This window comes from Xenia sp. Carnegie-2017, unplaced genomic scaffold, assembly GCF_021976095.1.
Source record: "Xenia sp. Carnegie-2017 unplaced genomic scaffold, XeniaSp_v1 HiC_scaffold_2, whole genome shotgun sequence".
Taxonomy (NCBI): Eukaryota; Metazoa; Cnidaria; class Anthozoa; order Malacalcyonacea; family Xeniidae; genus Xenia; species Xenia sp. Carnegie-2017.
In genome coordinates, this window is record NW_025813482.1 from 7,343,799 (window position 1) to 7,367,998 (window position 24,200).

At 32.3% G+C, this 24,200-nt stretch overlaps 2 protein-coding genes and 1 long non-coding RNA gene across 5 annotated transcripts in view; 2 read left to right on the forward strand and 1 right to left on the reverse strand.

Moving 5' to 3' along the window:
* Window positions 1–8,109, forward strand: LOC124440315 (protein DBF4 homolog B-like). The gene is made up of 7 exons (XM_046990689.1): window positions 1–269; window positions 1,302–1,447; window positions 1,613–1,740; window positions 4,246–4,713; window positions 5,158–5,233; window positions 5,540–5,718; window positions 6,124–8,109. The coding sequence occupies exons 1-7, from the start codon at window positions 152–154 to the stop codon at window positions 6,407–6,409; spliced, it is 1,401 nt and encodes a 466-aa protein (XP_046846645.1). The 5' UTR covers window positions 1–151; the 3' UTR covers window positions 6,410–8,109.
* On the reverse strand, window positions 143–9,753 carry LOC124440318. Of its 2 annotated transcripts, none has more exons than XR_006946651.1 (4): window positions 9,643–9,753; window positions 4,893–4,966; window positions 370–448; window positions 143–227 (listed from the first exon to the last, which is right to left on the reverse strand). It is a non-coding gene; the product is annotated as an uncharacterized LOC124440318 (long non-coding RNA). The 2 variants fall into 2 exon arrangements; XR_006946652.1 differs by having other exon boundaries at window positions 4,927–4,966; window positions 9,643–9,745.
* The window catches only part of LOC124440317 (corticotropin-releasing factor receptor 1-like), a 22,589-nt gene continuing 8,121 nt past the window's right edge, over window positions 9,733–24,200 (forward strand). Inside the window, exons 1-3 of one of the 2 annotated variants that reach the window (XM_046990690.1) lie at window positions 9,733–9,840; window positions 10,384–10,425; window positions 15,212–15,335. The gene's annotated coding sequence lies outside the window, so the exon portion shown is untranslated. Of the gene's footprint in view, window positions 9,841–10,383; window positions 10,426–15,211; window positions 15,336–22,665; window positions 22,815–24,200 lie in introns of those variants that run through there. The other variant, XM_046990691.1, reaches the window with a different exon arrangement.

Below are 24,200 nucleotides of genomic sequence, written 5' to 3' on the forward strand. Positions count from 1 at the left end.
GGACACAATCACCGAGAACATCACTGTTTTTTAATTTTTATCGTTTTTATTTCATTTGGTGCATCGTTGATGTATCATCTTTGTTGGTTAGGATTTTATCCTGTCATTAAAAACGTTAGCAAATGTGCCTGGTGTAATAATTTTGAAAGTCATGTCTTATCTTCGAAGCAATGTAAACATGAAAACAAAATCAAATTTTGGCAAACCTGAACGAAGGAGTCCTCGACCTACAAAAACACCATCGATTAACGAACTTAAAAATAAATATAGTAAGTATACAAAAACATTGATATGTGTTCATCTTATCTCGGCTATACACTTTTTTTGTGTTATCGGTCACATGTCATAGCACATTTAAAAATACGTTACCTAAAAATTGTGCAATGTGGATACTTTATTTATTAAAGAAGCCTTTGCCGACGGTTTCTTCTTCCTTGTATTGTAGAAACTAGAAAGGGGTCATAAAAAACTAGATAAAACATGTATACAGCATCTATAGTTATATAGTATAAATATTTGTTGAACTGTGCATTCCAACAACTCTATATCAATCTATGTTATGCAAAGGGGGGTGGACAAAATCAAAAAATCTTTGCTTTGTATTGCCAGTGTTATTTGTTATGTACTTTAGAGTTTTGACTGATGGGCAATAATGAAATTATATTCTGGACATCTTTCTATCCCCTTAAAGATATCTGTTATTTGTTTGTCTTTGATTTATGCTTCAATTTGTCAAAATGTCAAGATGAATATACTATTGCCTCTCATAGATGGCTAAATTGGAGCAAGTTTGTTTGTAATAAATAGAGGTTTTATGCATCGCTTACAAAACAAATATTGGCCTGCAGTGGTTAAACACAAGATTTTAATAACTACATGATTCAAGTAAAACACAACTCATGAACTATAAAGAAATGTCATGAATGTATATGAATATGTCTGTGTTAGTTTTTTTGTAAATATAAGTCAACAGGAAAGAGCATTTTTTCCCCAAACTGATAGTTATAAACTGTTGATTAAAGATACTTGTTGCTTTATGTCAATTTGTACATTGTTTGATGTTTACCAGCTAATAAACTTTAAAAAACATAGAGTAAAACATATGTAATTGGAATTGCACTATCTTTTAATATCAAGTTTTGAGTTGCATAAGAGAAAGAAATTTAGTGCACTATATTTGTTTTATACGAGAAGAATTTTGCATTTAGAAGATGATATTTTTCAAAGCATTTTTCATCAAATTTTCTAAATTATTTGTTTTATCTATAAAATATAAGATTTTCCTTGCTTTCATTTTATAGAGTGCAGTCCTAAAGGAAAACGAAAACTGGATTTTCCTTTCACAGGAAAAAAACCAGGTCCCTTATCTGGAAAATTGTTTTATTTGTACATAAATGGGTGTAGTAATACCACAGGTTTAAAGAAAACTATTCAACAACTTGGTGGGGTAAGTAGCTGGTTACACATCATACTTACTATTTACTAGGTATTTTATTAAGGTTTTGGAAGAAAATATTGTTTGTTTCATGATAAAACAAGGAATCAATGCGAATATATGTTTAGTTTTCATTTAGTACGATACATTATATATATTAATACATTATTTTTGCAGATAATTGAAGAGTTTTTTCGTAAAGAAATCACATATTTAGTTACTGATGTCAATACACATGATTGTGTAAAGGTAGCAAGTTCTCTACCAAGTCCTGGTCTTCCTAGTCCATGCTCTATGTCCAGAAGGTAGGGTAGATTACTTATGATTGTCTTTATGATTTATTTTCTTCAACTAGTTGTAAGTATACTGGGAGAAAAAATATATTTGTACATATGTACATGCGAAATTGGCTTGTTGAGGTCTGAAAAAACCAATATCGATAAACAGATATTATAAAACAACGATATTTATCAATATTTTGATATACTGCAACAGTCTGAGATCAACTCTAACATAAGAGTGAAAATAGTAAAAATAATGATAATTTATTAAGAACTTAAAATTATTAAAATATTTGATTAATAAAGTAAATGGTTTGAACCCGGGAGTATCGTTACATGTTTGTAAATGTAGATCGTCCAGGTTGGTATAGTCCTGAGAAGGACTATTTTTGTTGTTGTTGACTGACGTTTTGACAACCTTAGCGGTAGTCATCTTCAGAGTCAAATGAGGAGTAAACGTCAGGTTAGCCATATTTGTTATCTGGTTCTTACGTCATTGTATTTTGTGTACAGGAAATGTGTATTGTCATTGTGAATTAGTGTGAAGTGAAATGTTTTTAGTTGTGAAGTGTGATTTAGGTGTGATGTTTTTAGCTGTAATGTGTGGCTGTCAATTGTGTATTGTCATTGTGAATTAGTGTGAAGTGTAATGTTTTTAGTTGATCGTTTGTTCGTATTGTGAATAAGTCGTTTGTAAGGTGCCGGTAATTGCTGTGATCTGTTCAGGGGGGGTTTGTTCCAAGTTGGCATACCAACTTTCTAATGTAAGCCTTTGTCTATAGTCAGTACTGTAAGTAATGATTTTGCCGAGTCCCAGTCAATGTTGTGCTTTGTGATTCGGTGATGTTCGGCAATGTGATTAGTTTTGTCTTGTTTCTTAGTAGCTCGTTTGTGTTCTGTAAGTCTTTTGTTTAAGTTCCTGCCAGTTTCCCTGATATAGGAGGCGTGGCAGTCAGAGCAGCTTATTTTGTAAACTGCACCTTGTCGTTCGTTGGGTTGTTCTTTGTCCTTTATGTTCGTTAGTATTTGCCGTAACGTTGTGATTGGTTTATGTGCTACACGTATGTTGTATGGTCGTACGATACGCGAGAGAGTCTCAGACGTACTTTTGATGTAAGGTATCGTTGCTGTTGTCACTGAGTTGTTCGTTTCGTTGGGTTCGTTGGGTTTGTAACGGACGCTCTACACAACGAAAACAACAATCTCAAACGTGTTTTTGACAAAAACAATTATAACTCTGACTTTATCAAACGCAACACTTACAAACCCAACGAACCCAACGAAACGAACAACTAAGTGACAACAGCAACGATACCTTACATCAAAGGTACGTCTGAGACTATCTCGCGTATCTTATGACCATACAACATACGTGTCGCACATAAACCAATCACAACGTTACGGCAAGTACTAACGAACATAAAGGACAAAGAACAACCCAACGAACGACAAGGTGCAGTTTACAAAATAAACTATTCCGACTGCCACGCCTCCTATATCGGGGAAACTGGCAGGAACTTAAACATAAGACTTACTGAACACAAACGAGCTACTAAGAAACAAGACAAAACTAATCACATTGCCGAACATCACCGAATCACAAAGCACAACATTGACTGGGACTCGGCAAAATGCACTACTTACAGTACTGACTATAGACAATGGCTTACATTAGAAAGTTGGTATGCCAACTTGGAACAAACCCCCCTGAACAGATCACAGCAATTACCGGCACCTTACAAACGACTTATTCACAATACAAACAAACGATCAACTAAAAACATTACACTTCACACTAATTCACAATGACAATACACAATTGACAGCCACACATTACAACTAAAAACATCACACCTAAATCACACTTCACAACTAAAAACATTTCACTTCACACTAATTCACAATGACAATACACATTTCCTGTACACAAAATACAATGACGTAAGAACCAGATAACAAATACGGCTAATCTGACGTTTACTCCTCATTTGACTCTAAAGATGACTACTGCTAAGGTTGTCGAAACGTCAGTCAACAACAACAAAAATAGTCCTTCTCAGGACTATACCAACCTGGACGATCTACAAACATATTTGATTAAGTCCACAAAATATCTTAAAATTTGTGAAGACTACCTTAATCTTAGAAGAGAAAAACTATGTCACAAGTTTGCGGGCTTTATAATCCCAATAAACACAAAAGTTGAATTTTGAACAAAAAAAATTTTGTTGCATACCGTATGTATTAAATTTAAAAGCATTTTCCTTTGAGTCGTCTGAAACCATGTTGGTTAAAATTTGAAATTTATCGTACAATTTAAAAAAGATCGACATCCTGTGTTCCATACTAATTTCTAATTACAAATGTCTCAAATTATTGCTTCAAATAATTCGTCGATGTTCCTGCAAGTAAATGTTGGTTAACCAGTAAATTTATTTTAAATTATAATATTTATTATCTTTGCCATATTTCATACAATAAATTCGTACGATGTATCATAGTCATTGTTTGTCCGTATCAATTGTTTAGTTCATCAGTAAAAAATTACGCTGGAGCTTCCCCGTTGAGTACAGACTCTCCACAAGGAATAAATAATTCTATTCAAATGAATACCCAAACTACGAGAGGCAAATCCATTGCTCAAAGATCGACTGGGTTAAGAAAAGGTACCACTAACATTCTCTCAAATGCAGAAACATGGGGTGTTAAGGTTCTTCAAGTGGATAAATGTAAAAAATGGTTGTCATCGTTGCTACAAGAAGCTAATGATTGCGAGATAGGAAACAAAGCAAAATTTTCTGAACATTTATCTCGGAAAAAACAACCAAAGGTTGTTCAGTTAAGAGATACTTATATCAAGGTGGAGGATTTAAACTTTAAGTATCGTCCATTGGTTCATGAGTTCAAGAATTGGCCAAAGTTAACATTCAATGCCTGGAATACTTGCCCATTTGATAGACGACGGGTGTTAAACAATGATCCAAGAAAAATTTCCCAGTAAGTATTTTGATTCCATACTTGACTACAATAGTGCTGAATGCGTATCGCAGCAGGTAACGTAAGATTAAATAATTGTTTCATAAATAGAGCTGTCAAAATACAGTATTAACTATACGATATTATAGTCAAAACATGCAGTCGTAACACCACAATTACGAATGGCAGCCACTACGTACGTACGTACGCGACTGATATGCTATATATACTGACCTCCGTCAATCGATTTTTTCTTGAGCAGAGAACATGGTTACTAAAGATGATCTTCGAGTTTAATAATGAGGCATAAACATTGTATCAGGCATGTTCATCAATTCGTTAAACATTTCTCTGCCATTTTGATATTAAGAATTCTTAGGTTAGGAGTGCATACGCTTTTGTGAAACCCTCCTCCCCCCCCCATAAATCCATATCTGAACATATCTGTAAACTGCCGTATTGTAGAAGACCACGAACAATTGAACGTCCAAGGCATGGTTACTGTGAATGCTGTGAGAATCGTTATTCTGATTTGGATGCAGTAAGTATTTCTATTTTTAGTGAGCTTTTCATTTTTATGTTGAATTTGATCATGCATATGCTATATAGTTAAAAAAAACTGCTATTTTACTCTAGAAAGCAATGTTGCTTTGTGTTTCTATGCTTTGAAAACATGTTTTCATTGGCACCCTTCTACATTGTTTTTATCGTTTTCGAATTTTACATTTCTATCGTTTTTATCGAATTTTATAGTAAGTTGTAAAGTTACGTCTTTCGGTTGTTCAAAATAGGCTCTTGTTCAAAAAGCATCATTCATAAACTATTGATAAAATATTTTCTTTTTTAGCATTTAAAGAGTAAACAACACAAAGACTTTGCAAAAAAGAACGCGAACTATAACAGCTTGGACAAAGCTATTAGTGAAGGCCCAACAATTGAAAATTTTCTAAATGAAATTCGTACGAAGAAGTATTGCAACCATCAAAGTTACTGTTCCACTCAAGAAAACGGAGAAGCCAAAATGAGGTAGGCTATTTATTGAATGAAAAGAGATGAAAATCATCTTTTAAAGGTGAGATATATGTACATGCTTATGTTGATTCACCCAGCAAAAACGTTTACTCGCCATAACATATTGCTTTATATCCCACTACACGACCATATTTCATTTATATATCGGTGACGAAATTCATTCAAAACTTTCTACGTACGTAAAATAGGCTCTAAACACAAGAATGCCACGGCACCTATTCTATATAACATATTTTCGTATTAAACTCGATGTTACACTTTATTATCATATACCAATGAAAAATAAAATGAGTTAGACCTCATATTTTAAAGCTGTATTTTTATACTTTAATATTTATCCAACTTTTCATATCGATTAATTAAGTGAACTAAGATGTATTTTATTTTTGTTTTTTATAGTTGTGAAAATTTTGATGATTTTGAAGCTGACAATGTTAACTTAGTTTCACCCCTTCGGCTTTCACGAAGAAATGAAACTTCGAATCAATCGTTCATCAGTAATGTAGACAGCGGAAAGCTAAAGAGAAGTCGTCATAATAAGGTAGATAAACATCCAAAAGATTTACACAAATGCTGTAGTTTATCTGATGGGGACATAAAAAAGAGCTCGTCCATTATTAACTCATGGGAAAACGGACAGAGTTTTGACGGAAATTTTGAAATTTTAAGAATACTGTTAATTTAAATGGCGATAGTCCAGAAATTCCATCTCAAAATACACGCCTTAGTCCCTCCATTGGACAAAACTCGTCCATTGAGGTACTTGAGGGTTAACAGTGATGGTTTTCTCAACGAGTTTGGTCCTCCAAAATCAGGACCGTTTAGAAGTTTATTTAAATCTTTATCAACTCACGAAGATAATTATCTTTCGTTGAACATAAATTTTGGCCATACCTCCCACTACAAGAAGAGTGCGAATTCTATGGTTTGTAATCTTAATAAGCTAGAGTCAAATGTTGTGATTGATCATAGCAACGAAAAGCCCGCTGAATTAGACAATAACTTTTCGTCTGTCAAATCATTTAATTTCAATCAAGAGAAGGATAATCAAAGTTCACTAGAGGAAAATAAAAGTGAAATATGCTCGGTTAACATTGAAATTGAAGAAGATCGTCGTCGTTTGCCCGTAAAGAAAGAGTTTAAACATGTTGCTTACAAATTGTGTTCAGGTAGTAAAGATGACAGCAAAGAAATTTGGAGTGCTCGTAGAAAAAATAGTGAATTAGCTAATTGTTCGCTTTCTCCGATCGAGCCATACGAATTGGACGAACAAATTAGTGTATTCTCTTCATGTTCAGAATATGATGAGTTCTTACCTCGTACTACACTCCAGGTTTTTTCTTCCTTGGCTCATCTCTAGAAGTTGTATCAAATAATGAAGACGATGTGATTCGTCCAATGATAGAAAGTATTAAAGGCGTCGATGAGATGAACCCCACATCCGATTTTGATAAAACTATTGTTGATGAACCATACAAAGAAGCAGATTTGAAAACAGACCTGCCTGTTACAGATTGTACGGATGGCATTGATTTTGTCGAAAAGAATGATCACATAGCATTTTCTCACGATTCTGCTTGTGATGGTTTGAATATTAAAAGGAAAAGAAGCGAAGAACCAGATAATAATACAAGATGTAAGAGAAGATCGATATCAACTATTCTCTACCCAGATGGGGTTGTTGCAAGTTCTGAACAAACTTTTGAAGAGGAAGATGATGTATTTTCAAGTAATGTTGCAGAGCGGGTTAAACTTCTACGAGCACTACGTGAGAGTCAAGAGGATGGTCATTCTGATTCAGAGCCCACAACATCAACTTCAAGGACTTCGTCTCGCAACAGCTCACAATGTAAACGAAAGCTGCAAGTGCAGCCGTCCTCTCTTCCCGTTAAGGTTAAGGTATTTCCTCATAAAGAAACACATGAAGAGGAACAATTGGCTGAAGTAACGATATCTCGTCTCAAAAAATGCAAGAATGAAAGTTGCTATGAATCCCAATCAAATTTTTTAAAACAGCAATCAAGGAAAACTCGTAAAAGCGTGGGGCTTCCATTTTCCGAAATTACAAACAGAAAGGCCCAAGAAAAGCGACCAAAGTCAACGAGCAAAATGATATTTTCATCACAAATACTGGGTGAGAAAAGGAAACGAAATCAACGGCGTTCAGCATGCTTAACACCCAATGATCCTTTTAGTTTCGATGATTATTGAGCAAAGTAATTTTAAATTTAAACGGATTTTACGATAGAGATATTTAATATGTTGTGTTTGCTATGTATATTAAAATTTTTCTCAATGTAACCTGTATTTGGTGTTGTTGCCGCAAAAATCAACACCTCTTCAACTTGTCTAGGATTACATTAAAAGATAATTGTGAATTGTAAAGTTGTTTGAAGTCTTGATAGACCGGATTTAATGGACATTACATGTTCATTTTAATCGAATCATTTGCACCACATAATATGTGAGATGGCTTTCTGAGTGTCTCTGTTCACAGACAAAACAAAAACGCTCCCACTTCACAAGAAATAACAGGCTAATACCGTTTTAGAAGATGAAATAATACTAGTTGTCTTTTGGTTTAGATTCAATTATTTATTAGTTATATTGACAATTATTTTTATTATTGAGAAATTTTTTTGAAAAATCATTCTCAAGTCTGTTTAGATGTATCGCGGTCTTTCTAAGGCATTTATTTTAAAAGTATGAAAAAGCAGACAAAATGGAAAAGGAACACGCCTTCTCGACAGTGGCAGCTTGACGGACATAAGCGATTGTCGATTCAACAACTTTGAACCAATAATGACGTACATTTACTTAACAAATTCATAGAATTGACGGCATAAATTGCCTTTTACATCGTTCAATATTATAAATCAATAGAAAGTGCAACGCACGAAAAACTAAGTCAAATTGGTGTTTTAAGAGCAACGAATTTTTAATTAAAAAGTTAATTGCTTTTACAACTGAAAAAGCATTGACATTACTTTTACAACACAAATAGGATCGAAACAAATTTATATGCACTGTAATCGATAATATCAAGTAAAGAAGAGGATTTCTTTTGCGGTAGCTATATAGTTGCAAATTTTAAATTGCTCCAATTGAATAGACCAAGTGTGATATTACTTTATTTAGTTAGTGTACGATTCGGAGCAAAGAATTTTTGTTCGGGATATATACAGTGGCACCACAAGCAGGGATATTAAGTTTGATGATAAGTATTCGTGAAAAGTTATGGATATTTTTTAAGGGGAAGTATTTTGTCGATCGGCCTTTAAATGAAAGAACGATATGTTTGTTGTTTCTCGGTTTAATTTTGCCAAGCCACTCTTGATTATTTTTCTTAGTCTATTTTATTACAACAGTATTTTGACTATCGAAAGGCAACACTGATCTTATTTCTGCATGACGTTTTTTTGTTAATCCCAATGTCGAACCTTCTGGCTTGAACACTTGAAAAATATCTTCCTATCTATTTTATCGGTTTTTATTTTGCTATCAGCCATCTGTATTAAACCATTGCATGTTTGCATAAAAACTTTAATTCCACAAAAACTACTGTATTCAGTAGCTATTGCTTTCTTGGTAAAAGATTTATACTTTGTTCCATTGAGATGAATAAGAAACCTGCATTATATACAAGTTTTGTTTACTCAAGTTTAAATTACGTGATAAACGTTTTCAGGTGTCTATTATCGACTTCTATGTAGAATGTCACCATGAAGAGTTGCTTTTAAACGTTTTATATTAGTTGATTCAAGGCGGAAAACATTCTATTGTAATTAAACTTCCAAGTAAAAAAAGAAACATCATTACACTTAGCTTAAGAAGCTTAAGTCATTAATCATTGATGTGATTGGTATAATATTGTAAATTATCATCCTGCCTCGATCTATATAACGTAATCACTTTTACCTTCGTTAATGTAGCGCTGAACGTAAAACGGTAAATTGGCAGTTTTGCGACGAGTTTTCTTAAGTCAAACTTTTTAAAAGAGAATCAACATCATAGCTACACTCATCCTTTATGAAAATTCTTTTCGCTGATAGATATTTCAGTTTCGCTTTCTTGAAACGACTAAATAAACAAACTGGTTTTAGATATTCAATCAAGGTAAGTTGGCAAAGTAAAATTCATTTATAATCTATACTTTATCAAATGTGTGCCTACGCTGAATTTAAAAGTGATGTTTATCCAAAAATGATGTTTAATTCCAAATCATTTTTGCATACCGTTGTAGTTGGTTTGACTGTAAGCTATGCACATGAAACTTCTATAAATACATATTGGAATCATGCATAGCTCTTGACAGCTTATGTACTATATAAATTACCTAACAGCAATATGTTAAACAAAATTTAACCTACATGGTTTAGGGCAAATGACATAAAAATCATTCTCTTACGGATTATATGTTGCTACTATAGTCTATGTTTACACATATATACGTAACCATTTACGATACACGAGGAAATGCTTTGTCAAAATATATTTTACTCGGTGTGTGTGATATGAAATTTTCCTTAATACTTACACGAAAATATATTTGTTGATTCAAAAGTTTGCATTTATGGTTAAACGCATATTCATAAAGTGTTTTTTGCATTTACCTCGTAAATCTGAAAGTTGTTTTTTTTACATTTTTTTCATTTTTAGTGCTTTGACGATTAGAGATTTTTCGTAAATACAACAAGATCGGTATGTTATTGTCTGAAAATGCTCATTTGGATATGATGCCGCCACAACTTTTCTAAAATTGAATACAGATTTCTAATTGAAATCATTGATATAAAAGACAGCTGCATCATGTCGCTGCATGATAATCTTTTTTTTCAATTTAAAATTTGTATGTTTGCATCATTTCATATGTATTTCAAAATTCATGTATGATTTGTAATGCAGTTTTACATAGAATGCTTTTTTTGCAGTTTAAGTTTTGAAGTGTGCTTATGAGATAATTCTTAATGTATGCTTAAACCAAGGTTACGTAAAATCTCCATATTATTCGACGTTATCATTTACGTATTATCTTCTTTTTATCCGTTTAATCGTTTTTACTTTTTACCCTGATTGTGTTTAGTCTTTACAAAAATAGTTTTGCTTTATCTAAACATTTATATCATAAAATCTGCATCCCCAGACATAAAAGAAAATGATAATAATTTGCGCTTCGAGATAATACGATTCATGCTAAAACGCCTCCAAATAGGGAAATTTTAATGACGTTTTTTGCAGATGTGCACGCATCTTCTCCACTTCTTGTGTTGATGTTTTTATTGTTTTTATCAAGGCTTTTATATGGCTATATTGTTGTATGATTTGAATCAAAAAATTTCAAGAAGGTCTTTGAACAATATAGCGAATGTTATTTTTAATTCTATTTATTTTCTTTGAATGAGCATAGTTGTGAACGTTTTGCAAATGAATCTATTGCTCAACCATAAAAATGAATTAAAATACCATATGTAAAAATAGCAAAGACTAGTTTATTGCTAAATAGTAACGGCTAGTTTATTGCTTAGTTAAGTAGTTAACACCCGTGTTAACATCAAATATTTCATGTTTGAATGTAAAAATGTGAGATTGATCGCCGGAATGAAGAATGAATATGCAAACTGATATATTTCATCACAAAGGCGTTCTCCTCCTATCATTTTTTCGAGATAAAATGTTTTCTTCGGTATCAATTTTATGATGCAGATGAAGAAGAATGATGTTTTTGTAGATTGCAAGTGCTTAATATATTCTATTTGCAATGTATGTAATTATCTGTTCACAAAAGTAGAAGCTCAGCTGCAGAGACGTAAGATTTAAATTAAATACAGGAATCAGGATTTAAAAAAGTTAACATGTTCAACGAAGAGTTTCGTTCGTTTTTTGTAAATAATTTGACAAAATATGCTTTGTTCTCAAGTATCTAGTATATTGAAAGGCCCTGAAGTTATAATAACATAATATTTGAAATGAACACATTTTTAGTGCTTTGCACGTATAATTGAAATTGTTTTGTCCATCATTACATGCATATATTTTCTTCGTTACAATTATTCATCAGTTGATGAGCAGTTTCCGAATTTTTTATATGAACTCGTACACATTTTCATGAACTTTTTCAAAAAGTGTTTTTGGAGCTGCATTGTGTGTTTGTCAATTTGGAGAAAGCATATGAGAGGGGTAATACAAGTACACGCATGAACGTCTTGATACATTGGTGAGGAATGCTGTGTAATATAGGTACGACTGAGGAGACCAAATTAAAGAAAAGATTGCATCACTTATTAGCTCACAGCCACTTCTTGTTTGCTAAGATGATGGACTGTCAAATGAGGTTAGACAGGATTCTGCAATGTACATATCAATTTATTGTTATGCAGACGTATAAGAAATATAAAGACGGTTTTTTAATTTCCTATAGTACTTGGCCGGGAACCAAAAAAAATAGCGCGATCCAATAATTAGCGTAACTACAATCTACTCTTGAGCTATTTTCTTTTCAAAAGGCTGGACACAGATTTTTATTTACAAAGACAATTTCCCAACGTAATGTTTTAAATTTTAAACGTAGCCATTTGAAAATCGAAGAATTTTATTTCACGCAAGACATCATTAGACAAGTGAGTAAACTGATCGCAGAACAACGAAGTACATTTCTATACGAAATCATCTCTGCGGAAATATATATGCTGTTATTATCATTGATGATGGATTTTTTAGAAAATAGTCACGGCGAGTTACGACATTGACAATTATAAAAAACCATCGTCGTGAGGTTTCTTTGTGCGTAAGTAAATGTACTCGAAAGCCGGGGGGGTTGAGTGAAAGTCAGGAGGCACGCTAAGGAACTTTTACTAACCTCCCTGACCTTAATTTCGAGTACATTACTTTAATCAATAAGTAACCTCACGAAAAAAGTCCATGGTTTTACTCATCAATATAATAAGCAAATAAAAAAGAAAGAAATAATAAATAATAAGTTTGGATTATTACTTATACACAGAGCCCTGGTGCATGTTAAGATTGCCATAACTATGTCAAAAAAACCTATTATGTCAAAAATCCATGAGATAATGAATGGCTATATTATGTACGCACAGTGACAGAACCCACCTGGATGCGAAGATTTTTTGGCATCTGCTCCCTCTGAAATAGTTTGAGTTTTCTTATCTCATAAAATTCGAAAGATTATTCAATATAATTTCTATAGAAATTTTCATTTGTACTTTCTTATCACATTTGAAGTGTGAATTTGCAGTAAATCTTAATGGATGCGTTTCTGTTTACATTAAATTTTCAAAGGCGAGCGACACAATTAAAAGGGCTTCAGAAGTCGTTACTTTTGTTATCACGCTGGCTGCCACACATAAAAATGATTGATAAAGTTAATGCTCTTATGGCATTTTTTGTTGATAATTTTTACAATTATTTATTGTTGCCATATCATGCATGCTGGTATGATCTTTGTTTGTATTGCTTTGTGCTCAAATTGTGCTTCGATCATTTTGACTGCAGTGAACTTTATGGGTCAATGCTCATCTTTACAGGTTTGTCTTGTCGAAAAATTCATTGTTTGTCTTATATAGTTCTTGCAATTTTTGAATAATTTACAGCACTAAGCAAAAGAGTTTTTAAATAATTAAATGATATAGCAAAAGAGTTATAATTAACTCTCAAGGACTGGAATATAATTTACACTCTCAATCTTCAGTTCTATACAAGCATTTTATGGAATACAGAAAAAAACTTATGATAGTGCATATGTTATATAAAATCTGGGCGCGAAGATTTTATAAACATGATATAGAATGATGTGATAGCCAGCTCTCCATTACATTAAATGGTAAAGTTCGTATTTTTGATTTTGAAACGAAACTGATATTTGGGTTTATTAACTTTTCATGCATTTCATTTAATATTGATAAACGATTGGTGTATGAATGCATAAAATCGATTGGAAAAAGCAGTAAAGTTGAGCTCAATTTACTAAGCAAGCTGCCATCTTGAAAAGTGTACGACTAAATATGTACGACTAAAATATGCTTCTTCTCCGTCGGTAAATAGTTGCAAACGTCTTGGTTTGGTTTTTGAAATGTTTTATTTGTCTAAGAGTCCACCTTTCGCCACAATTCTAAATGGCGTCCTTAGTAGTTTATGTGAAGGTACCTGTCCTTGCTTCAACTTCACATTTGGGTTGCATACAAATCACTGGAAGGCAAAATTGAGTATGTGTAGGAACATTTTTAGTAGTATCAGGGAACTAGACCCAACATTAGCTATACATTTGAAGGTGGCAAGTTTTTTTATACATAAAATTATTTATAGGCTTATAGCTATAGATATTTTTTTCTTCATAAGAGCTTATTTACTTGATTTACGCTACTGCAATAGCCATTTTTGTCGTGTATGGCCAGTGCAGTTCTTGCATGACAATGAATTTCTCTTTAAAATCTTTGATTTGATAATCATGTTTTTGAACGATCGTATTCATTCAAGTTTGAATAGCAAGTTTGAATATGCTGAAGAGAAGTGTATTCATTCATGTTTGAATGGGTTGCTGCTGAACGATGAGAGAAGTGTATTCATTCAAGTTTGAATGGGTTGCTGCTGAACGATGAGAGAAGTGTATTCATTCAAGTTTGAATAGGTTGCTGCTGAACGATGAGAGAAGTGTATTCATTCATGTTTGAATGGGTTGCTGCTGAACGATGAGAGAAGTGTATTCATTCAAGTTTGAATAGGTTGCTGCTGAACGATGAGAGAAATAAAAATAAAGACGTCTAGTTTTGATGTGTAGCGGTTAAGTTCTTTTTGAACGCGGAACACTACTGTGAAAATGTTTCATTTGTTCCTACTATACCTGCCAGACAAGGGCCTTTCTCAAGTCAAGAGCTTCCTGTTGTCTAGCACTGATATAGTAGCAGAGGGCGATGATGAAAAAAGAATGTTAACTTTTTCACCACGAACGTCTTTGCTATAGTTCTTAAGTTTATTTTTATAAAAAGTAACATTATGACAGTTGTTTAGCAAATTTCCTTTTTTTACTTTTTTTTCTGAAGTGTCGCTTGATTCTTTATTGAAAGAATAAAGGCTTATTAGCGATTTTTATAAATAAGAAGTTCCGTTCAAACCACCATCACAGCTATCGTAGAGAGTTGTCTTATTCATAATCCCTTTTAAACTATATAATCACTAAAGTGAAAAGTTTTAACCCGTGAGTATCGTTTACATAATTGTAAATGTACATCTACAACTAAAAACATGTATATAATTACTGTAAAACGAAACTCACTTAATACAGAATGCGTTTAAGAGTTATAAAAATTAGAGAAGTAGTGATCGAAAGACTTTTTTACCCCCCCCAAGATCAGCAGGCTCAGTCTACTAGAACTTCCGGATTTGTGTTTCACCATGCATAAAAACCATATTATTGCAAGCTGCTGTGTGCGTCACCGTCATTTCACACCTTTTATATTATTTTACTTTACAGGTTAATCAGCGGTACTGTTTGATGCAATTTGATGAATGAATCAACTCGAAGTTTGTAGTTACATCTTCTGTTCGCTTACTGGTCAGTCGAGGGACGTTATTGAAGATATACGTCATCTATAAAGGTTTGTTCTATTGCTTTCTGTATGCATGGCAACAAAATAACGTTCTTTTGAAACTTAATATCAAAAGTACGTTGACATGTTTTTCGATTGTTTTCACAAAATGTTTATTGCGACGCCGTTAAAGTCTGAGATCGTAATTTAAATTTAGTGAATGCTGACTAACTCTTGGTATTGTTTTCGAATAAATTTGATTCATTTGATAATGAAGTGGTTCGTTGATTAGGTCAAATATGATAATAATGCAGCACTAAATTTTATCAAAAGAAATGCAATCTCAAGAGATGTGGTAAGCCGCACCTTTATATAAAAGATAATACTTGAAAAATTTTCATACAATTACGTCGGAAATGAAGGCAGTGTAAATAGTTCAAATACAAAGCACTTAGGAAAGCTTATTAAGAAGGAAGTATGACAAAATGCTTACGCTGTAAGCTGATATTTTTATGATGGATGCCTCTGGAACGCAAATAGGAATGCCGATACACGATGCTAGGAAAAAATGAAGCATGCATTATCTTAAAATACACGTCAACAAACGTCTCATTTTAAGACATTTATAGCACTTTTGGTTTACCATATTTAAGTTAACTTTTACCAAAATGATAAGGACTTTAGACGTTTATTTTGAATTATTTTTGGGTACAGCAACCTACCAAGTTATTTTTCATAATATTTACAAAGTAGAAAATAATCGTCGTTCAAATTCGTCAGCAAGTTGCATTGTGGTGACTTTAATCTTACATTCTGTGCAAGTAGAGCCAACGGTCTTTTATGGGCATTATGACTTATGCTTTTAGTCAACAGACGTTAATTCGATAAATATCGAATTGATTATCATTACAGCATTGACATTAATTGATTGCCGTTAATGAAAACTTTTTGTCATTTTAAACATGCAGTTGTACTTTTAATGCACGCTTTTGCAAACAATAGGGACTGATCAAGCTTTCGCGGGGTCCCCTGGCTGTCCAAAAGCTACCCTCTCCCCAAATGACAACCTTTATCCTCAAAAACTATAAAAAAATTAATATTTTTTTTTGTTTTAGAAATAAATAAATAAGTGTAATAAGAACTTTGATATTTACTAAGGGTTTTCCCGCTAAAGCGTTATATACAAAAGTTGTTTTCCAACTATGATTTTCTTACAATGATGAGCTCAACATTTCTTAAGATGTATTTAACTAACATAAAATTTGATGCCAATCATAGTGTGTAATGAAACACCAAGTGTCGTCTAATGGAAGCACTCGAAATTTTGTCTGTAATATGAAAATCCTATCTTCCTTGTTGCGGTTTTTGCATTACTCTTGCCACATAAAAGCAATATTTACATTGAAAATATTTGCTTTAGGCGGGGGCCTAAAAATCAGGACTCCTGGTGACCGCCCACAACACCCTCCTCTTAATCCAGCCCTGCAAACAAAGCAGGCAATATATATGTATCACTATGTATATACAGCACATCTTCATATTTTGTAGACGTATTAATTTTCTGTTTTTAGTGTCGGGCTACATTGCCAATTCGCCATTAAATTTTCAATGAAGACATAAGTTTTGAAGAAATTGTTTCATCTGAATTTTAAATTGGCGGAGGTTGTAATTATTTGACCTCACATGCATGGACCACAATCTCTGAAAAAAGAGATTAATATTAAAACTCCACAATTGGTAATTTTTAACATTAAAAGTTAAGCTTCCAACACCTCTTTCGGGAAGGAATGAAGTGATACAAAGTTCCATTCGTAATGTGGAGCTGGTATTCATACCAAACTCAGAGCTATCACTGTTTGTCCATCAATTCTGCTTTTCCCACATTTGTGTATTTTCCAGCTAATTATTAATCGCTTGAAAGTCCTAAATACTTTTCCAATATCATGAAGAGAATTTCTGAACTTCATCTACCAGTGCAAAAGATATGTCCTTACCTATGTGTGAATCGTAATAAAGTAAATGGTCCGAACCCGGGAGCATCGCCACATGTTTGTAAATTTAGATCGTCCAGGTTAGTATAGTCCTGAGAAGGACTGTTTTTGTTGTTGTTGACTGACGTTGACTCTGAAGATGACTACAGCTAAGGTTGTCGAAACGTCAGTCAACAACAACAAAAACAGTCCTTCTCAGGACTATACCAACCTGGACGATCTACATTTACAAATATGTGTGAATCGTTGATAGCTACATTGCAATGTAACAAATGCAAGCAAGTATAAAAATCTTTCATTAAAACAGTTGTAGTATACTATTGGCTTCTCTTTTTCATATAGAGTTAATAAGCTTGAAGCTAGGACTTATTTGGATTATCCATTCAAAATGATTAAAAGTTACCTGCAACATGTAAAAAATTACGACAAAATCATCTGGTTTCAAAAATTTATCATTCAGTCTTATTTGAAAACAAGCAGATTTTTGATATGGAGAATTTGACTCAGTAGTTAGTAGACCAGCTTGCTTTTAAGAAAACCACGCAGCATTTATTTTTACTTTTCACCGCACGCAATATTGTAAATGTCTGTTTAATGCCGTTATATAGGCTATTATGAGAGATATAGGTGTATGAATGGCTGCAGACAATGGTGTAGCTATTGAAGATTCTACCGCAGATTGATTTTTGGCTGCAAACTACAAAAAACTTTATTACAAGTCATTAATAAGCGTGTTATATATTAATCCTAACACGGTTTTTAATATGCACATGAAAAACACGTGACTTGGACGAGATTTGAACTCGCACCTTCGGGTACTAGTCCGCCGCTCTACCTGTTGAGTATAGATTTATTATTGTGTTTTGGTCTTGTGCATTTAAAATTGACATAACTTTAAAACTCTAAGAATCTATTTACAATCATTATATTTTGTTTCCAAGAAACTTCGATGCAATGATTAATATGTTAGTTTTTACGTTTTACAAAACTATTGGGAGAATATTTAAGTGGGAGAAAGAGTGACTATCAAGCAGGAATATAATTTTCTTTGTATGGCGATAGCCTAAAGAAAAGATACGGTATATTGTTGTCCCGATTCCTGATAAGGGCAGTTCAGGTCACCACAGCAGTGTTGTTTAACACCCCATCCAGATTATCTGTTAATGATTGTTCCACTTTAAAGTCTGTAATATAAGAGGAATCAATACGCATGCGCTTAATTTAAATATGTATCTTATCATTAGTATCACAGAGATATCGTAGGTGCGAAGTTGTTTCCTATGGCTGAAGTTTGCAGGAGTCGTTTATTAAGTATTTGTAAGTTTGCATGTTTCTAAACTCTTTTATCATTTTGAATAATACTACGAAGGAATTTTTTAATAAATCATTAAAGTTGAATCATCGTTATTAATAAAGTATCCAAATAGTGGACAAATACATTACAATGTTATTTGTTACCAAATACAAGTTTGTAATGTATTCATTTGTCAACTGAATTTTGTTATTCTGTAGATGTACTTTTCATGTTTATCATTATTTGTAAATACTTAAAGTAAAGTAATTTTGGTTTTCTCAACTTGTAACATAATTGTTATTCTGGTTTAGAGTGACTATATTTGTGGTCCATCTTATGAGTCAAAGTGTATTTGCTTTAATCATTAATTACTGAATTGTTTATCGTTAATGAATTCGTAGCAAATGTAAGATACAACAACAGAAGCTTACAACATTACATTCATTTTTATTTTCCAATTTTATACATGCATTTGATTTTCTTTATTCATATTTTCGAAGAAAGCTTTTATGAGTTTTATCATTAGAAAATCATTTTTGCATACGAAGACAGTTGTGTACGAGAGCTTAAGTATATACAGCTGGCATAGCACCTGGTCGTAAACGTGACGCAAAAGTGTCTCATAATTATTGTAAACAATAGGGAATATGTCTTGTGAAATGAAAAAGATGGTTACCTGCTTATGAAACATCCATTTTTAGAATGAATGTTCATAGTCGTTTAATGTGTATTTTATAAAGATAAAAATAGACTTGCTTTTATATTATGAAAATATCTTAGTGTTGGCTTTTGCACGTGTTACAAGATTAGTGTTGATGTAAGATATGATTATGTAATTCTAAACTTGATTATAATATAGCGAAAGCTTTCCATAAATTAGAATTTGGTAATTTAACAAAAAATGTCTCCCTTGAGATTTTATAGAAAAATCGTTTATGGGCTCAGCTTCTTAACGCTTTTGCCATTAGTCAGCTAAGCCTGTAAACACAAGTAATGTTTACTAATATTATATTTATTGAAAATTGCGTAAGACATTAGTGCAAACATGTATATTATCATCATCAAATCAGGAAGTTACAAAAGGTTTTTCTTAAAAATGAAAGCAATCATATCGTAAAATGTCTCATTATGACATTTTTCAAAATATTAGTAGGCTTGATAAATCTTTTTTAATTAAAACATTAAAACATATTAAATCTTGAAAAAATGAATACCAACAAGGCTTATCAATACGCAAATCTCATTCTTTAATTATAAACATTTGACTTTGTATGCCGCAAGTCTTTGTGTGTATTTTCGCTTGCACAGTAGACAGACCTAAAGAAATAGCTGTAAGAAATGATTTCAAACGGAGAAATTTTACAAGGTATACTCGACTTTTTCATTATTGTTAGTTTGTTAGTTAAGTCAGAATAAATTGTAAGTGATTCGATTGTCGATAATAACACACAATGGCATTATTTGTGTTTACTAGAAAAATAAAGAGTTTTTATTCTAGATCTTTTGCCACATGTACAAATTATATATTTTGATAAAACTTATATGTTCCTACCTTTAAGAACTTGCATTTTCCTAGTAATTACTTTCTGTACAGGTTTATGTATTTGCTTTTCATTCAGAAGCAAAGCATTGAACCCATTTTTTAAATTTGATGGAAGCTCAATTTTTCAATGAATGAATAAAAGTATAGATATTTTAGCTAAATTTGTCAATATAGCGGTAAACAAAGTTCAGATATAGTGTATTCAAATTATCATAGTTTTCAAAACACACTTGTAGAACGGCGATGAGAAAACGATAAAGTTAATGGAAATTGCGCTTAGACCTGTTTTAAACGTCGCATTTTACATGAGCCGAATGCATTTAAAACAAAAGATAATGAGGAATTTTATCACATTTTCTCTTGTTTTAAATGCATTCGGCGGTAAATAAAATGCGAAGTTTGAAACGGGCCTCGTTCAAAATTTTTAGCTTTATTGTTTTGCTTTTTTTGATATATATTTTAAAGATCATTTATAAGTTTTTTTTTAGTTTCGTTCGTGAAACTTGATTTTAATGCAGTTTTCATTCATATGCATTCAGTATATAGAATTATGCGATCTCATGAATGTCATATATTCAATGCATTTATAATATGACAAAACCAAACATTCGTTTTTGTCTCTTACATTGCAACCGTTTGTTCGCTAAAATAACATGCAATGATTCCACATATTATCTGAAGAAATGAATAAATACCAATAAAAACGTTACATGCCCAGTTGCGCAGCGTTACCTTACTTTGCGGTATAATGTCAAAATACCTTTAGATATGAATTATGTTTAACTTTTTTTTCTAAGTACACGTTGGCTGGAGAAAGCATCAAATATTTGAATAAGTATAAATAGATATTGGGTGTCTCCATTTGTTCCAATATATGTAGTTTTCCATATTTATTTGTCAGTCCATTAGCTATAATGTATAAGTTATTATTACGCCTGTTTAGTAAAACATATCTAAAAGTGGGTGCCAATTTGATAACAGGTATGTATCATAATCAGGTTGAAGTCATGAGTTATGACAAAACGTCATAACACTATAGATATAGGTAGTGAATTATAATTATTAAAGGAAATTTGAAATTGACGCGTCATTTGTAATTATTAAAGACGTCGTTTTACCATTTGAAAAGCAAAATTTGTCCTTAGCCTTAGCATATACTAGCCATGTATAAAAATACCTATGACGAACCTACATGTAGCTAAATGTGCTGACGTCTTAATTTTAACGACCCAGCTATCTCAATCGCCATGAGTAAAGCAATATTTTAATATACTGACATTAGCAAAATATCAAATGTTTGAACTGTACTTCTTTCCCTTATTGTTCAATGCATAAAAAACATGAGAATATGTCTTGCATGTATTGACCGGTAGATCAAAGATGCTTGTGAATTGGCCACTAACTGAAGGCGTGAAAGTTAATTTACAAATTTGACGCTTGATCTTTGGACTCTATAATATAAAATCTGAATTGTAGCTATAATAAATGTTCTGTGGGCGCTTTGAACTGAACTGTCCTAATGACATATGCTTTTTCTCAATGGTTAACTTTACTGTTCTCACCTTATATTGATGAAGATCGAGTTTTTACATAAAACTATATATTCACTATATGCATATTCATATTTAAATAAGTTCTTCTTGCCACCTGCATCCATGATCGCTAAATCTTTGGCCACAGCTCAGCTGTTTGTATCATGGTGACACGGGGGTAAAGAATAATAAATTAAATAGTTTTAAAGCTGTTGCTCAATTTCATCTACTTTTATGAAGTATTAGTCCGCTTTACCTATAGCTACTTGCCATTTTCATAGATTTAAGCTTTGGTTTTAAGTCGAGGTTTGTCAAAAACTGTCATAAAGCTAATGTTTTACTTGCATGCATTATTAAAGAAGCTATTGTTCATGAGTAGTATTTGAAATCAATAAGAAAACTTTTTGCAAATGGTAATTATGCAGCTATCATCAAATAACTTGCTCTTTTATTTAGACACAAAAAAGACTTTATACTTAGAAATTTAAAGCTACTGCATGGAGTCTAAATTTACATGTTAAGTAATTCGACATGCAAGTTTAATTAACTTATAAAAAAACATTACCCTGTAAATTCTTTACATCGTATGTGTCCTCAAATTTAAAAAATTATTCCATATAGTTTTTTCAGATCATTGCAGTGATTCAGAATTTTTGTTCTTCGAAAGTTTAAAGCCTTATCTACCCATATAACATGCGGTGTAAGTTTTTGTTGTCGTTAAACGGATTATAACACGTTCATTTTAAAGTGTGTTGTCGTTGAACGGATTATAACACGTTCATTTTAAAGTGTTGTACAAAGTGTTTGTGAGTAAATTTTACTCCACAAAATAAATCTACATTTCTTAGAAAAAAATCAAAGAACCATAGCTTTGTTATTATTAGAGATCGTCCGCACAACAAAGTTGTGAACGTTTTTGCAACATTGCAACATTTTGCGTTCATCTTGCGCCTCCTTGTATTAACGTCATAGCTTACGTTAATTTTGCATAAGAAGGAAATCCGGTCAAATTTAATACAATTTAGTTGCTAAAGCTTTTACCATTGTAAACATCTGTTAAAGAACGCTATGAGAACTGAGAAATGAACAACAGCTCATTTAAAAAGTTTTAAGCGTATGACTTACTTAGAAAATGTCCGACAAATTGTGAATAAGACGTCTTCATAGAAAAAAACTGCTACATGATTGGTAAGTCCCTGCGTATTGTGATGCAGTTTGTGATTTACTATAACTAAGGACCACAATAATTTGACTAATTTCTATCTTTTGTCTACTTTATTCTTCAACTTGTTTTTACTTATTCTTATTCTTATTTTACGTTAGTCTTTTACTTATTCTCTTATTTAGCCGACGCTCTTTTATTATTTAAAATGCCATATTCCACTTAAATTGCCCTAATGATAAAGAGTTCTGATTATACTAGCTATATATAAAAGTACCGCAGTAAAATACATAACAAAACAAATTAGCATCTTCCATGCAGATGCTATTTAGATTTTTTGTTTCAATATAGGAAAAGTTTAAAAATATGGAAAAGGAAATGAAAGTCTCCCTATGACTGAAATGTGATCGTTCAAACCTTTAAGTACTGAATACAACATTGCAGTTGCGTAAAGTATAAATGCAATTTTCCTTAAGCTTTACAGCCATGTTTCATTGAAAATAATCGGCAGGTTAGCGGTATATTTCTCTGTCGTCCAGCGTACAAGAAGCACAAGTAAGCTTCACATTTGCACAAAAAATTGCGGAAATTCCCAATTTATTCTTAAGTTATGACTATTGACTTATGTATTTTTTATTCTGTTCAAAAGCCATTAAGCACATAACTTTCAATTTATTTTTGACTAATGCATTCAAGTGCAGGTACATTCCTGGAATACGATTAAAAATCAAGATGCAAAGCTTTTTGGCATAAGACACTTTCAATTTTACAATAATCAGAAGTTTTTATTTGAATTAGAAATGCCTGATTTGTAGTCTCAAGGACTGAGAATACGGCAAATTAAATATTTTATTGATTCAAAATCCTTAAGCAGGACGAAATTGAGATTCATCTGTGAGATTCATTGTCGTCGGAAATTTCCGAGAAAAGTCTAGAGATTCCCATATAGCTAAATAATAAAGAGATTGCACAAAAAGGAAGATACGTTTATTGAGAGATAAGCCCCCTTTCTGTGTGAAGTAAACTAGTAATGAAAAACAGCAGGATACTCTTGATTTCAATTGAACTGTTGAAACAGGAAAAGCGTTCAATACTAACAATTATTTTAAACGTTTCGGCAAAGATTGAGTATATGGTCCTGTATAACAATGTGACAATATTTCCTGCTTGGAAAAAGTAAATGATTTAGATTCGGCGATGCACTCGCGGAAAAAATAATTATTTCTTAGATTTAAAATTGCTTAGTTTTTCGTCTTCGGTGGATAATTCCTGCATAAATACTTTCTTGCAACTACAAAATTTTAACATATTTACTTTATATTGTAAACGTTCTTGTCACCCATCACTACAATTCTCTAGGCTTAGTAAACTCAACTTGTCGATTAAGACGTCATGAAAATAGTGTTAAAATG